Source organism: Anguilla anguilla, chromosome 15 (genome assembly GCF_013347855.1).
Source record: "Anguilla anguilla isolate fAngAng1 chromosome 15, fAngAng1.pri, whole genome shotgun sequence".
Classification (NCBI taxonomy): Eukaryota; Metazoa; Chordata; class Actinopteri; order Anguilliformes; family Anguillidae; genus Anguilla; species Anguilla anguilla.
The window spans coordinates 10,803,135-10,817,640 of NC_049215.1; the positions used below are offsets into that span (position 1 = coordinate 10,803,135).

At 42.5% G+C, this 14,506-nt stretch overlaps 2 protein-coding genes across 4 annotated transcripts; one reads left to right on the forward strand and one right to left on the reverse strand.

The window, feature by feature from the left end:
• Positions 1-645: 645 nt before the first annotated feature.
• LOC118214630 (growth/differentiation factor 8-like) lies at positions 646-10,471 on the reverse strand. 2 transcript variants are annotated; one of them, XM_035394746.1, is made up of 4 exons: positions 10,417-10,471; positions 4,013-4,178; positions 2,759-3,129; positions 646-2,019 (listed from the first exon to the last, which is right to left on the reverse strand). In XM_035394746.1, exons 1-4 carry the CDS (start codon positions 10,417-10,419, stop codon positions 1,639-1,641), a joined length of 921 nt encoding a protein of 306 aa, XP_035250637.1. In that variant the 5' UTR covers positions 10,420-10,471; the 3' UTR covers positions 646-1,638. The 2 variants fall into 2 exon arrangements, with proteins under 2 accessions (XP_035250637.1, XP_035250636.1); XM_035394745.1 differs by lacking the exon at positions 10,417-10,471 and having other exon boundaries at positions 4,013-4,873.
• Positions 8,468-14,198, forward strand: LOC118214631 (small membrane A-kinase anchor protein-like). Of its 2 annotated transcripts, none has more exons than XM_035394748.1 (2): positions 8,468-8,880; positions 11,083-14,198. In XM_035394748.1, the coding sequence occupies exon 2, from the start codon at positions 11,328-11,330 to the stop codon at positions 11,598-11,600; it is 273 nt and encodes a 90-aa protein (XP_035250639.1). In that variant the 5' UTR covers positions 8,468-8,880; positions 11,083-11,327; the 3' UTR covers positions 11,601-14,198. The 2 variants fall into 2 exon arrangements, with proteins under 2 accessions (XP_035250639.1, XP_035250640.1); XM_035394749.1 differs by lacking the exon at positions 8,468-8,880 and adding an exon at positions 8,961-9,122.
• Positions 14,199-14,506: the final 308 nt, after the last annotated feature.

Sequence of the window (14,506 nt, forward strand, 5' to 3'; positions counted from 1 at the left end):
GATTTTAAAAATCCCTAAGTATTAGATTGGAAAAGTAGATTTACAATGACTGCTCTGCTTGGTGAAATTGAAATATTATGTATAGTATCTGTGTAAGATACAGTCAGATTCACTCAGTCTGCATTCTCTCATTTTATGGATGTTCACACAGAATGTCCCAAATAAAATCTTAATTTGTAAATAAAGTTTTTTATTTAAATGGCCGATTAAAAATCAAGAAAATTGAACTATTTTAGTAGATATTTGAACTTTCAAAACATGAATACATTTCAATCTCAGTCGTCCAACAATTCAGCATTTATTTTAACTAACACTAGAAAGAGTAAAATATTAGATGAAAACTATTGTTTACCATTTTGTTAAAATTATGAATTGTTGACTTGAAACTGCTAATGTTCCTTCAAAATTTCAAAATGTGACAAATATTCATGGTCTGACAGAGCTCAATAGAAAAATAAAAAGACAATATATTAATTTTATTTTGATGAATACTCTTGTGACATACTGATAGTGCTAATTTAGCTAAAGCCTGTCAATAAGTGTGCACATAATCACTATACGAGTATAATAATATTCTTATGTTTGTTGATATGCAGTTTAAGTTTGATATATGACGGTGTTTGTTAAACAATAAGGATATATAACAGCAAGCACCTTTATTTGTGTAACAGATCATATATTTGCTTTTATACATGTTTTTGCGAGTCTGTGGTCTTATACAATTGTTAAAAGCGTTTAACAAAGAAAATCATGGCATGTACCCAAAACAAATTAGCAAACATATCAAAATCATTCTTTTTTTTTTTTTTACAACTTTTATAGCAACCAATCCTTTCTATTGGTCTGCTTTAGTGCAAACTGTTTCCATTGACAGAGTTTGACCATGGTTTTAACATTCATGAGTTCCAAGTCTCTGTCTTTCACGCAACTCAATGTGCAGACTGCATTCTTCGTGCCACTAATTCAAGTCCATCTGTCCAGTAACGGTGATTTCCAATAACATTTCAAGTGTGTAGGGAAGTTTGTGTGATGATGTAATAGTATAGCCGTAGTTTACAGTTAAATTATGAAGCCTTGCATGTATACTTGTTAATGGAATGCAAAGCCCCATTCTAAACTTCTCACCTAGTTTCATAAGCCTTTCTTAAAAGTCCTCAAGGCTCGTCAGGCAATACTGTTTATATTATTTGCGCTGACAGTTTAATGTAGGCTGTCCAAGCTGTTTGGATAAAAGCATGTGAGTGTGATAAAAAATATAAGAGAACAGATTTTTTGTCACGAGATGCCATTAATGTTTCCGCTAGCTACGTCTGTCCTTCAAGTCCAACCGATCCAACTCTTCCCCACACCTGCAGGACATCAGTTTGATATCTGACTTCTGGAGAGGAGATGTGGGTCTTAAAAAAAAAAAAAAAAAAAGTGGGTGGGGGTATGGGGGGGGGACGAGTATGTGAAACTCAGCTTGGTGGTTGATGGCACCGCGCTGCTATTCTGGTTCTATTGCACAGTATTTCAGAGAATGGAAAGCACCGGTCACCGATGTCTTTCAGAAACTCAGAAGTCCAGGCGGAGGAGACGAGAGCAAGCCCCGCCCCCCTGCCTCGCCCCGGCCCCGCCTCCCTCGGCACTCCCGCCAGTTCACGAGCAGCCGCAGCGATCCACCACCATGGAGGGGATTTTCCCGTAGATGATCTGCTCCTTGCTGTTGAAATACAGCATGTTGATGGGGGACATTTTGGTGGGGGTGCAGCAGGGCCCGGCGGTGCCCCGCGGGTTGGCCTTGTTCACCAGGTGGGTGTGGGGGTACTTCTGCAGGTGCATGTACTCGCACTCCCCAGAGCAGTAGTTGGCCTTGTAGCGTTTGGGAGCGATAATCCAGTCCCAGCCAAAGTCCTCGAAGTCCACGGTCAGGGGGTAACGGCAGCAACGGGACTCGGGGGAGTGCTCGTTGCAGTCCAGGCCCGAGTCCCTCCTTAGGCGCTTGGTGCTGTCCGAAATCTTCACCTCCATGAAGGGTTGCTGCATGGGAACAGAGAAAAAAAAGCTAAGGTTAATATACAGTACAGGCGAAAATATCCAGAATGTGGATAATGTGACGAATAGGCAGCATAATGATCTGTATGCAATAAAAGTGCAGTTTCTGATGCTGTATTATTTTCACATGTAGCTCTGCTCAGGTGACGGAGCATGTCTGTGATTTGTTTTTGTCCATTACTTGCTTGTGTCTGTGATTCACTTGTCTCTGTTATTTTCTCGTTGAATGTTTTACTCTGACCATCACCACAGGGCACCCTTACGAATTTATAAGACATTAACTGCACTGTCCTCCAGAGCTCACAGCATCAAAAAGCGCGTTTGTGTGTTATCACGTGAAGCAATGGAGTGGCGATGGGAGTCCAGGCGAAGTATTTAAATTTTGTGATGCAAGCACATGAAATTTTGGGCTTGTCGCTAAAAGAAAAGGAAAACTGTAAGCTTTATTTTCTTTTAAAATGTGTGTTACTTTTATACGAAAACGTGTGGGTGTGCTCCGTTCCCTCTACAGAAGAACCAAACTAAGACCAGCGGCTTTGGGATCTATTAATTGATGCCGAATGTACCTATAGGGCCCTCGAACCAAATGCGCTTTTCATATCGACTAATTGCGAGCAGTTCGTTTTTGCGTATGATAGCACACGCAAGTTAGCTCACTTCCAAGGTATAATAATGAAAAGACACTATATCATTTCAAGACATGCAACATAACGTTGTGACTCACTAGTCCTTCTTCTCCAGTCTCCGCGGAGGTGACGGCCAGGTCGTTTCCCTTGGAGTCCAATGCATTAATTTCGATTCCCAAGTCGCTCTCCGGCTGTTTCAGCCAGACCTGGAGTACCTGTTTCACGTCTACGCTTTGCCACGAGCTGGTCCCGGCATTTACTTCAATCTTGAGGGAGCGGATTCGCGTGTGACTATATGCTTCATTTGCGCGTTTCAGGCGGGAGATCTGCAGGAATACTGTAGTTGCTTCGTCGGCCGCTCGAAGGTGAACCCAAAGCTGCGCTTTTACGATGGGATTAGATTGAATCTTCGGACTGAAGGAGAAGAAACAGCAAATCGGCTTCCCGTCTACTTGGTAGTCTGGGTCATCTGTTAGGGAGAGAAAAAAAGCATTATGGAGGAATCTTTAAATCACAAAATTCCGAAATAATGATGACCAAACTAAGGAGTTCTGAATGAATAGATGAATAAATGAAGTTTATGCTAGGCTGCGGTTGGGGGAATGAACAACCGGTGCTTTTTTATCGCCTAAATGAGAAGTAGCCCAGCGCATGTAGTGCGTTTACCACGTTTACCACGTCTGTGCTGATATTACAGACTGTGTTTTAAACGTCGCTTTCTTCATGTAACAGGGCTAAGTGAGCAATAGGCTATGCAGCTTAATAACTGGAACCTTTCTCGCTTATCAAAGCTTTTTTGAAATGAACGACTGTGTTCAGCAGAATTATGCTAGAATTGAAAGTCCGATGCCATTCATGCTAAGACACTGAGACATGAGACAAATTTCTCGCTAGGTCATGTTAGTTACCACGCGCTGTTTTGTACTGTCTTATATTCCTTCGCATTTTAACATGGAAGGGATGACGAATACTAATATTTATAGGCTATAATAATAATAATATACAAAATCGTGTAGGATAGTCGTCTCAATAAACGGGCTATTTAATCGCAATTGGGAGAACGTAATTCATGAACACAAACTTCAAAGGAATGTTATTCTGAACAGACGCTATTTGTCTTATAACTTGAAAAGAAAACTAAATAAACACATTCTGTGTGCGGAAGGGCGACACGGTAACGTTGTAGCCTATGCTAAAAACATTTTTTTTTTTTTTTTTAACAAACCCCCGGATAGTTTGGTTAGTCTTGTACTTCAAGTAGCTGCACAGAAAACAAAAGTTGCACACGAAGAAACACTTCAAATTTTAGCCTACAGGTTGTCAGTATGATCATGAAATAAACGAAAACTCACTTTCCGTGCCCACGGTCATGATGGTTTCCGTGGTGGCGTGGTCGTCATCCTCTTCCATCCCATCTCCGTTCTCTTCCATATGGGCGTCGTACTGGTCGAGCAGCTGCTGTAGCGGGGGAGCTTTGGGAAGCAGTTGCTTGACCACGTCTCTGCTGATATTGGGGGCCTGCTTGAGACGAAGCTTGCTGAGAATTTGGGACTTGATGGCGTGAAGTCTCATAAGTTTGCTGTGTTGCCGGAACTCACACGTCGAGCACTGCTCGCTGTCTTCAGCCGTTACTGAAGGTGCTGCGACATCTCCCAGACCCACCGGACCAAGCGCAACAATCAACCCCAAGTAGAGAAGAACTTGTATGAGGTGCATGTTTCCAGCTCTGATGTCTTTCTTTAAACGTGGTGTGGGTGTTTCGTCCAGTGATACACACTGCAGTTTCTGCACCTCAAGCAGTGCTCTAGACTGGTGGGTGTCATGCTGTAATTCAACGGAGCTTTTTATACCGCTACTTTGGCTTCTCTATAGTGTCGTCAAAATTCTATGATTGGTTGGGCCGGCAACAATGAATCCACTGGTCATACATGATCTCAATTTCTCTGCCAAATCTTAAAGTGGTAAGGCATGTCTAAACATTAGTTTACGAGACAACTGCGCATTATAAATCAAAAAGAAGACATTTCATTAACTTATCGAATACCTGCTCTGGAATTCAGGAGTTTTTTTGTATAGTAAATGGAGCCAAATTCGTTGCCTGCCACATGCCAGCTGCCATTGAAAAATCCGTTGATTTATACCGTCCGCTTTCCACGCAACTCGGATTCAGTTATGTAGCATGATATAGTCACGTTTTTTTGCGTTCTGTTTGGCTGTTGAAGGTTAAAAAAAAAAAAAAAAAAAACCCAAACACATTTTCTTAGAATGCAGCAGCCCTCTGCGTAAATATAAAAGGTTCTCCACGCAGGGAAATTACAATATCGCTATAAAATATGGACCTACTAATATTACATATACTATGCAACGGATGGTACTATACAAGTCAGGTGGGTAAATAAATTGAAAATAAAAAGGCAGTGTCTGATTAAGACCAGTAGAACTATAGACTTTCATTAACGCAAATGATTACTCACCTACGTGCTATAGGTAGGTTTCAAAGACCTACCAGAACACTAAAATTTGACTCTTGAAAGAATCACGTGTGCCATCTACTGATCGTTTTAAAAATAGCTTCTTTTAACAAAAAAAACCGTGAGCAAGGACCGGAAACTTCGCAGCATAAAATGTTATGAAGCATATAATTAGTATAATTATCACATTAGCGAATACACAGCAGAGTTATTCGAAATAATGGAATTCACAATTATTACGGGGAATTCAATATCGCTATATTTTCTCTTAGGACATAGGCTACTTGAACTTGTTTAAATACATTTTCTGTCTTTCACCGTTAAGCCTCTTATCGTCCATCACGAGATTTACGGTGTAATTGGACACGCGGTTGCGCACAGAATGCGCACTTGCGCAGCACGCGGGCCGGTTGCTTACGGGAGTCGACTTCTCTCTGATGGTCTGTAGGCCACTGGGATGGGAGCGCGCGCCACAAGATAAGCCTATGGTTTTATATGCATTTCAGCAGTATGGCTTGTATTGTTCTGGGTAGGCATACGGTAACTTACATTTAGTGCTTTGTTGATGTTTTACTTGGACGGACTGGTTTGGAAATGTTGTTTGCCAGGTTTGGCACCGTAACGCGCCAATCTGGTGGATTCACTTTTGTTTACTTTAATTGTAAATTTCTCTGGATGACAGAATCTGCTAAACGAATGTAATGTTACGTAAGGTAATTCCTAATGTATTCTGTTCTGTACAGATGAGGCATGCAGAGCTTCGGTGGAAATTACCTTAGCAGGTCGAACCTCCTTGTGGGCCAAATTCATCGTCAGAGTAATGTCTAGCCGTTTTATAATAATCTGTTTCTGTCACATATATTTCAGTGGCCTGAATTATGTTTGTGCACAGTTACAGATGGTTCTCCACAATTACAGCTGCTCTGATCCCACACATCCATCTGTATACTGTTCCTTACAGTATTTTCCAACCTCAGTAAATTTAGCATATTTACAAATTGCTAAATAATGTAAAGATCTATTTAGATTAAAATAATATATTTTTAAAAAATCTAACAGTGTGAATTTCTATAAAGAAACTGTACTATATTGGTATACATTGTATACCAATGAAAGGTATTTATTACATTGTTAATAATCACCAAGTCAGTACATGAATGAAGTTTCGGCAGGAATGATGGCTGTATGTCTTTTCAGAACGATCTCTATCACCTTTCCACAATACAGTGAAGCACCGCGTGTCTATTTCTGGCTAAACTTCATTGAGGTTGGCTAATTCCAGATGCAAAGCCTTGAATTTTGACCCAGAAGCGACATTTTAGTTGCATCTGACCACAAAGACCTACCGTCACAATTTGTGTTACTTCCAATTTAATGGCTAGATGTGGGACTCAAGTCTTCGGCAGTGATGTCTTTCTTCCTGGCAGCCCAGTCATATGTAAGGACTAATATTTCTGTTGCATTTGCACACACCCCCATCACCCCCAACGTGGAGGATGCCAAAGTCACTGTAGGCTTCACAGTGCCATCTCTAGGTAGGCATCTGAACTATGCTGGTATACATATGGGATAAGCAGTGACCACGGGAGGGTAAGTGACTGAATTCCTCCTGTGTTGAGAGTTTCTGTGTCCAGCTCCTGCACGGTGGAGCGCGGATTCAAACACCGGCCGGGCATTGCGTGGAGTTTGCATGTTGTTCCCATGTCCCATGTTTCCTCCGGGTACTCTGGTTTCCTCCCACAGTCCAAAGATATTCATGTTAGGCTAATTGGAGAGTCTAAATAGCCCATAGGTATGAGTGTGTGAGTGAATGGTGTGTGTACAATGGATTGGTGACCTGTCTAGGATGTATTCCTGCCTCTCACCTAGTGCATGCTGGGATAGGTTTCAGCCCCTGAGTACATTGCATACAATGCCATGAGTTATTGTCAACTTCATAAGTTAAATGCTATGACTAATGACTTTTCACCACTAATACTTAGCTGGTGAGGCATTTTCATCTGTGCCTGTAAATATAATGAAAATTTGTATAAACAAATGTAGGGTGGAAGATTATAATATTGCATGGCTACTAGTTCCAATTGATCTCTAGAGTTTCTAGAAGGGTAGGTTACATGTACATATGGTATCCAGCAAATTGACTGTGTCATTTTAGCCAGTTAACTGTGGTAACTGACCATTGGTGTATTAGAACTTCACAAGAAGTTTGGTAGACATCTCACATGAGTCATATTATCGCAGGGTTATGAGCACCTGGTCTGGCTCGTAGCACAATAATACTGTATTATGAGCAGCCTGGTCAGGTTCATAGTAGCATAAAGTTATGAGCCTAGAAAGTGAGGCTACTTAAGTGCAGTACTGAAGGGCTATATTCCAGTAAAGTACTGTACTGAAGGCATATATTAGAGTACGTTACAGTAATGAAGACCTATATTATAGTACAGTACTGTACTGAAGGCATATGTTACTGTACACTACTGTAATAATGGCTATATTACAGTAAAGTACTTGAATTAAGGCATATATTACAGTACAGTAGTTCACTGAAGGCTTATATTACGGTACAGTACAGTACTGAAGGCCTATATTATAGTACATACTGTACGGAGGGCCTATGCTACAGTATTACAGTGCGTTTACAGAAGATACTGTTCTCCTGTGACACAAGTGCACACTGCTTTCTTATCTCACACCTGTTCTTCTCTCACAGTCCTTTGCACCTACGGCACAGATGCGCATACACATACCGATTTAGGTTACCTTATAGTATATCTTTGTAATGTATCAGATATTAATTATGGATAATATTCTATAAATATAAATATGAAATGTATTCTCTTATTTGTTTTAAAACAGCATATTTTGGACAATGGTATACATTTCAGAAACAGGAACAAGCTTACATATCGCGTTTACACATCAGTCAGCATAAAGTCCAAATATAATATGACATATTTCTGCTTATGAGGATTAAATAGTAAATAAAATGGTAATTCAGATTTTGCATTTTGAACCACTTCACTCCATTGTGCACCAAATTGCCAAAATGGACCAATTAAGAATAATTTCATAGAAGACACGCATAGTTGATAATTACAATGTATGTATGAACCAAATACATGTTTAAAATTCACCCATGAACAAAAAGCTTTGCAAGATACTTTGAAATTTCGGAAATTCATCGGGATATTACTTGCTGGACGGCTAAATGGTGGATCGTGTATTTATTTACACGTCCTTTTTGGACCTTTATGTTCGGCGGAGAGCGGTTGGACGTCTGCAGGAGTGCTTCAGTGAAACTAAAATCCCGGCGTATTGCTCCCACAAGAGGGCATTGTTGTTTAATTTAACCCCAGTAACCACACTAAAAGGACGTAAGGTACACGTATATGTAGCTATGCTTTTATAATCATAGTTGATTCTGTGTGTTTAATAGGCTACCGATTACAAATTTGCCGTGATAAATATAAGCATTCTTTTCAGTCTCAGGACCAAATCACCCTACTTAGAAAAGAGCAGTGTTTACTAGAGAGAAAGCCCCAACAGGGCAGCCTGGACACACAGCTACACAGTTGTAAGCCATTTGATAGCTTCGACCAAATACCATGTTCACTGGATTTCAAACGAAGAGGAGTCGCTAAATCTGCGTGGGACGATGCGGCTCAGAGTAAATGCGGAGAAATAGTTTTGACCGAACTTGGTGCTGAAAATTCCAACGCAGCCTTTGACGAGGATCTAACACCCTACACGTAAGTTGCATGTAGGTTTTCAAAAAGATATGTGTAGTTTTTTTTTGTAAAGAGATAAGGTTCTGCAGCCCACTGACAGACTGTTTCGTTTATGCAGTTTGCCACAAACCAAACGGAGTATTGCGGGATTCGCGTTTTCATGAAGAAACATGACACTATTTGTAAAATATTATTTGCTGCGATCCGAGGGGTCGCTTCTGTTTAAATTATCATGCAGTTAACTTCCAGATGTACACTCAAAGGTAGGTTATGAAGTACCACCCCATACTGCCAGATTAAGACAACGTTAACATGTGGCCATGGGTTTGGTATGGATCAGATTTATCATTTACTAAAGACAGGCAAATACTGCGATAAATAGAAATTTAATGTTTTTACCGTATAGGCTCGAAAAGGGGGCTTAACCTTCCAGCCACGCCGATAGCGCATGCAGGATGGTACTTATGAAGTAAATGTATTGCTCTGTATGTATATTTCTGCTATGTTGTGGTTGTGGTTTTCCAGTTGACCTTGCGTTTTCACATAGGGGCTGCTCGCGTTTTATACATTAGCGCTATTCCAGGGAAAAGGAATGATTCCGTAAAATTCTTAATTTCTGGACACTGTCCATTTCGCGTCCACTAGCGCACTAATAATTAACGTATTTCGATTGACAAAACATGAAAACGGAATCAGTTCAGTGCTGAGATGTACATTTTATATGTAAGCTGACTAGCCTGCGCCAGTCTGTTGATTTATTGTGTCTTTCTGTATCAAATTTCACTGTCTTTGCAATTACTGAATGAAACTAATAGCTCTCGCGGATTTGTACATGAAGTGCACGGCTGGCGCGGGGACACATCCCACGTAGCTATACGTATAGCGCCTCAACAGGGTCGATATGCTGTCGTTGCCAATACGAACCGCTAGAACTAGAAATCTCAATGTTTCGAGCTTATCATTTAAAAGTTGATGCTTCTCTAACTTCATGCTTACCGGGTAATAGGCCGTACATTGCACTGGCTCCGAGCAGCTGAAACCATGGACGTTTTTTATGCTTGCTTTGGATTAAGAAGCATTTGTAAATAAGTCAGTCTGCTATGTATTTATTCCCTGATTGAAATCTTGACACCTGTCTTACTTCTGACTTGTTATTACCTGTCCACAATGAAAGATTTGTCCAATTTTCTATTTCCTGCCTGCGTTACAGGACAGGAGGGTGAATTTCTGGGGTCATGGGTCTGAATTGGTTGAGGTGATTCTAAAGTGAAAACGAAAAGTGCTTGGCGGGAGGTTTCTTTGGAAAACAAGGCTTTGAAAGTGGTTTTGGCTTGCTTAACAGGGAACAGGTACTTCAGCGAAGGGTCACTGTGCTGTAGAACAGTATTACATTACATTTCATGGGTGGAGCCAGTATTTTGGGGAGGTGCTCACCATCATGAAGACTGCGGATGGTGACAGGTTGAGAATTGATTGCAGAACTCCATACTAATTTTCAAACAGGGGGGTGGGCGGAGGTGGGTAGCTAACCAGAAGAGAGAAGAGCATGGTGTTTACCATAGGGTCCTAGGCAGGTTCTGTTCCATCAGTCCAGCAACGTAACTGGCCCTTCCGTAGTGTGGTGTGGCTGTGCAGTTAGCGCCCGGCTGATTGGCTGTAGAAGGAAATGAGAGTTCTCTGTTGACCTTCCAGGCTGTGTACATGGCAGAAATGCCACTTGGAGGGAAGGCCAACTGCTGATCCTGTTATCCGAGCTCAGAGACAGAGCAGCAGGGGAAAGGGATTACAGTGCTTTCACTCCATTGCACCTGTATCAGGGCAAATCTAATGGGTGTTTAATCAATATGGAGATGGTATACCTGCAAGAAACATTTAGATTCTCTCTGGAAATAACAACTGAGAGTAATTAGGGGTCTTCAGCTTTTCCTGAAATCCGTCTGAAATAAAATAAATATGCTGTGTGTGCGGGTATGTGAGTGTATGCGTGTGTGTGTGTGTGTGTGTGTTTTAATTTGACCCCTGCTTTTGGAAACCGCCCAGTCCAGCCTCTGACTCACCTGCCATACTGTGTGATCTACCAGCAAGGGTAGAAGATGCTAAGTCACTGTGTAACTCTCAGGGCCAGCAGTGTTGCCTGTGATGTGGCGTCTTTTCATTGGCTGTCGTGGGAAAACAGGAAGACTGCTCTCTGAAATGCTCTCCCTCTCTTTCCTCCTTAAACAGTGCCGATTAGGGATGCCTGCGAGAGGGATCTGGAGTGTGGCCGGCAGTCTGGAGCTTTCCGGAACCGAGGGGATGAAGATGGCCTCCTAGCTACTGCGCCCAGAATCCTCTGAAAAAAAAAACACACACACACTCGCTCATCTGGGGAAGGGGAGGGGGAGGGGGGGAGGGGGGGGACACATTAGCCTGTTCTTAAAAAAAAAAAGTCCCCTCTGCCTTCAGACCAATGCTGCATTATTTATAGCATGGGATGCATCAAGTCCAAGCGCAGCAGGCGGGCCGAGGACACCAAGCCCACCGCGAAGGCCGACCGGCCGCCGAGCCAACAGGCGGGCGAGAAGGCAGCCCTGGTCGCCTCGGAGACGGGGCCGGGCCGGGACTCCCCCAAAATCGACCCGGTGCTGCTGGACTACGCCCAGCGGCTGTCGGAGGAGATCGTGGCGCGGGCGGTGCAGCAGTGGGCGGAGGTAGACAGTCGCTACGGCGACATCCCCTACATCGAGTGCGACCTGCCCTGAGGCCCACTCAGAAGGCAGACCGCCACGGCGGGGAGCCCCTCTCCTGCTCTTCCTCTTCCTCCTCCTACTCCTCGTTGTGCCGTGTCTGAGGTCCGTCCGCCAGGAGCAGGGCAGGGGGAGCGGTAAATCTTTCACCCCCCCGTGAGTCGCCCCCCTTTGTCTGGGACAGTTGGGTGTGAAGAATCTTCGTCAGACGCCACACCCCTTAAGTCTGCCCGGACGGAGGTGCGTGGCGTTAAATGCAAGGATCCCCCTTGAGCTGCGTTCAGTTACGCAGCTTGTGTTTAATCAAACCGCTAATATGCTACTCTGCGTATACGCACACGGTTTCACGAGCGCGGTCCGGTGACCTTGAGTAGCCGTGTCTGATCACGTGACCCCCTTTCAGCTCAGCTTCACGCTCGCGCCTCTGGGGATACAAGTTATGACATTAGCACAAAAAAATTACACGCGGCAAAAAAATCACATAGTTTAAATAAACAAAAGCGCACAGACATGGACGGGCCCTCTCACATTGCTTGAGGGCGACCGGTTGCCAGTTACTCTTCAGCCTGGCTTTCACACACGCCAAGGTCACAGAAGGGACACAGGCTGTACCCACAGGGATTGATGATGACTATGATGTGGACGTCATATCGCAGTGATGAAGCAGCATAGCATATCAATAAATTTTCGCGGCAGGAAGTCGGGCTGGTGGGAGGGAGTGGACGGTACTGCAGTTAAATGAAAATCTGACATCTGCTCAGCCGGCGTGCTGGTGTCGAAATTCAGCCCCCGACGATGGAGTTATTAATAGGCATCTTGTGCCCCGCTATCAACTTATAGTGTAACATACAGGACCACTGCAGTGCCCCTCAACCCCACCCACACCCCCACAGAAAACCTACTCAAATAACAGCCTAAGATACATTGCAGAACCAAAGGAGCGAATTTCAGCAGAGGAACATGGGATCTCCAGGAGGAAGGAGAGAGAACTGAAATGACCGTTCAGCCTGAGGCCCGTTCAACGACCCTGCGAATCACGAGAAGATTAGCTCCGGTCGAGGATGTTCAAGACCGGTCATTTTGACCGTTACGAAGTCGGCTAAGTGCTACTGAAACGCAACGCCAAAACATATTATCATTTACTGCCATCTGCCAATTGTATTATGCAGCACAATTCTCCGTGGCCTTGGCGTTCGCTAATGTTAATGTTGTTATGAAATAGCCCGATGCTGTTTAAAATCCAAAACATGCACAACGGAAAATGGAGAGGAACACATCTCTCTCTGAATGGATAACGCAAGCACAGTAGCATTTGTGTGTGAGATGTTTTTATACAATAGCAGTGAATTATCCCTTTGTACAATTTATAATAAAATGGGTAATGTTAAACAGCAATTTAAGACACCCCTGTATGCTTAGACAGTGCAGTGGTAACCCAGGTGACAGTCTAGGCCCAAGGACACAGAGACTGCCGGGGCCTTAGGACTGGAATCCAGTTAAGCCAGAACTTCAGAGCTGCACAGTATACAGCTGTGTCTGGAGTAACCAATCAGAACAGGGAAAAATGGCAACCATACTTTTCTACAGAAAAGTGCAAGATGATGTCAGTTTTACTTCTGTGTTATGTCTAGATTTTGAACAGGGTATATTGTACAGTATATCACAAACAGGACATAGCCATCATTTTTAAGCCTTACAAACAAAGGTTTATATATTACAGTTTAGCAATGCTCTATGAGTTGTTATTTTAAGAGGCCTTTAAACAAACTATGTAGCTGTGTGTTGTTGACAGTGTTATATGGATACTGTCCAACAATGAATCCAATCCAGAATAAATTGACAAAATATAATAATTACATTCCTTAAGTGATTCAGGTTGAGAGATTCATCCAATGGGCCACCAACAAAGGCAAATTATGCAAATAACCGATAAAGCTGCATTAGCTTACAAACTGCATTTCCAAACTAGATTCCTACTTTTTTTTCAACAAAATTAATGGTTGGAGTCTAAATAACTAAATAACCACAGGAAGGAGAAACATTAGGAAAATTCATATTGCAGCATTAATTTAATTGATGGTGCCCTCTTAATTAATTTATAAAGGCAGGGCTGTTCTGTGTATCATGGTTCAAAAGAAAAATAGGCCGAAACCTGTATTGTACCAGAAGCCTGCGAAGTATAAAAATTTGCTTTATTAAATATTGGCCTTTCGATTTTCGATTACCACTTAGTACAGTCATAAGTTCTTCCCATACATTCTTGCTAAGATGCCGATGCATTTGCTGTTGGGATACTATGGACAGTAAGTTAACTTAAAAAGGAAAACATCTTCTAATCTTATCCTACCACTATCTTAAGATCCGTTGCGATTAATCCCTGTGTGACAGAAGTAACAAGATAGCAACTATTTTTACATTTCCAGACCATGGAAGATGAGATATAGCTCTGTATAGGTAACACACCTTTTAATTAAATGATTTTTGATCTCTGTTGTATTGTCTAGCCATGTACTACTTGCCTTCAGTTCAGCTGCCACTGTACAGGCCAGTAAATGATGATGTGCTGCCAATTCATGCAAAATAATAAAAAATAAAAGCCCATACCCCACTTTAGTCTTCATATTAGTGCTTCCAGATTATTCCAAGCCTAGCAACAGGGGCCGAGAGGGCAGGTGGTCGTGCTGGTGATGGAGAGCCACACGTTTGAATCTCACATGGGGTATTGCTGTGGTATCGTTTCACATAGAAACGGGCAGCCATCTTATTTTGGCCATTAAGGCTATCGATTTCTACTTTTCTTTATGTTGTAGACAAAAAAGTGACATTCATAAAAGGTAAAACAACATTTCATTGATGAAACCGCTGAATCATTAGCCTTGTGTTAACTTGAGACCACCGAGTGTAAATCTTTTACTGTATGA

Bases quoted from the DNA above. Each gene is read 5' to 3' on its own strand.
- LOC118214631 (XM_035394748.1), top strand. From the start codon at position 11,328: ATGGGATGCATCAAGTCCAAGCGCAGCAGGCGGGCCGAGGACACCAAG.
- LOC118214630 (XM_035394745.1), bottom strand. From the start codon at position 4,376: ATGCACCTCATACAAGTTCTTCTCTACTTGGGGTTGATTGTTGCGCTT. The intron at 3,130-4,012 runs GTGAGTTTTCGT...TCTCCCTAACAG, and splicing joins CATGACCGTGGGCACGGAAA to ATGACCCAGACTACCAAGTA. The intron at 2,020-2,758 runs GTGAGTCACAAC...GTTCCCATGCAG, and splicing joins AGACTGGAGAAGAAGGACTA to CAACCCTTCATGGAGGTGAA.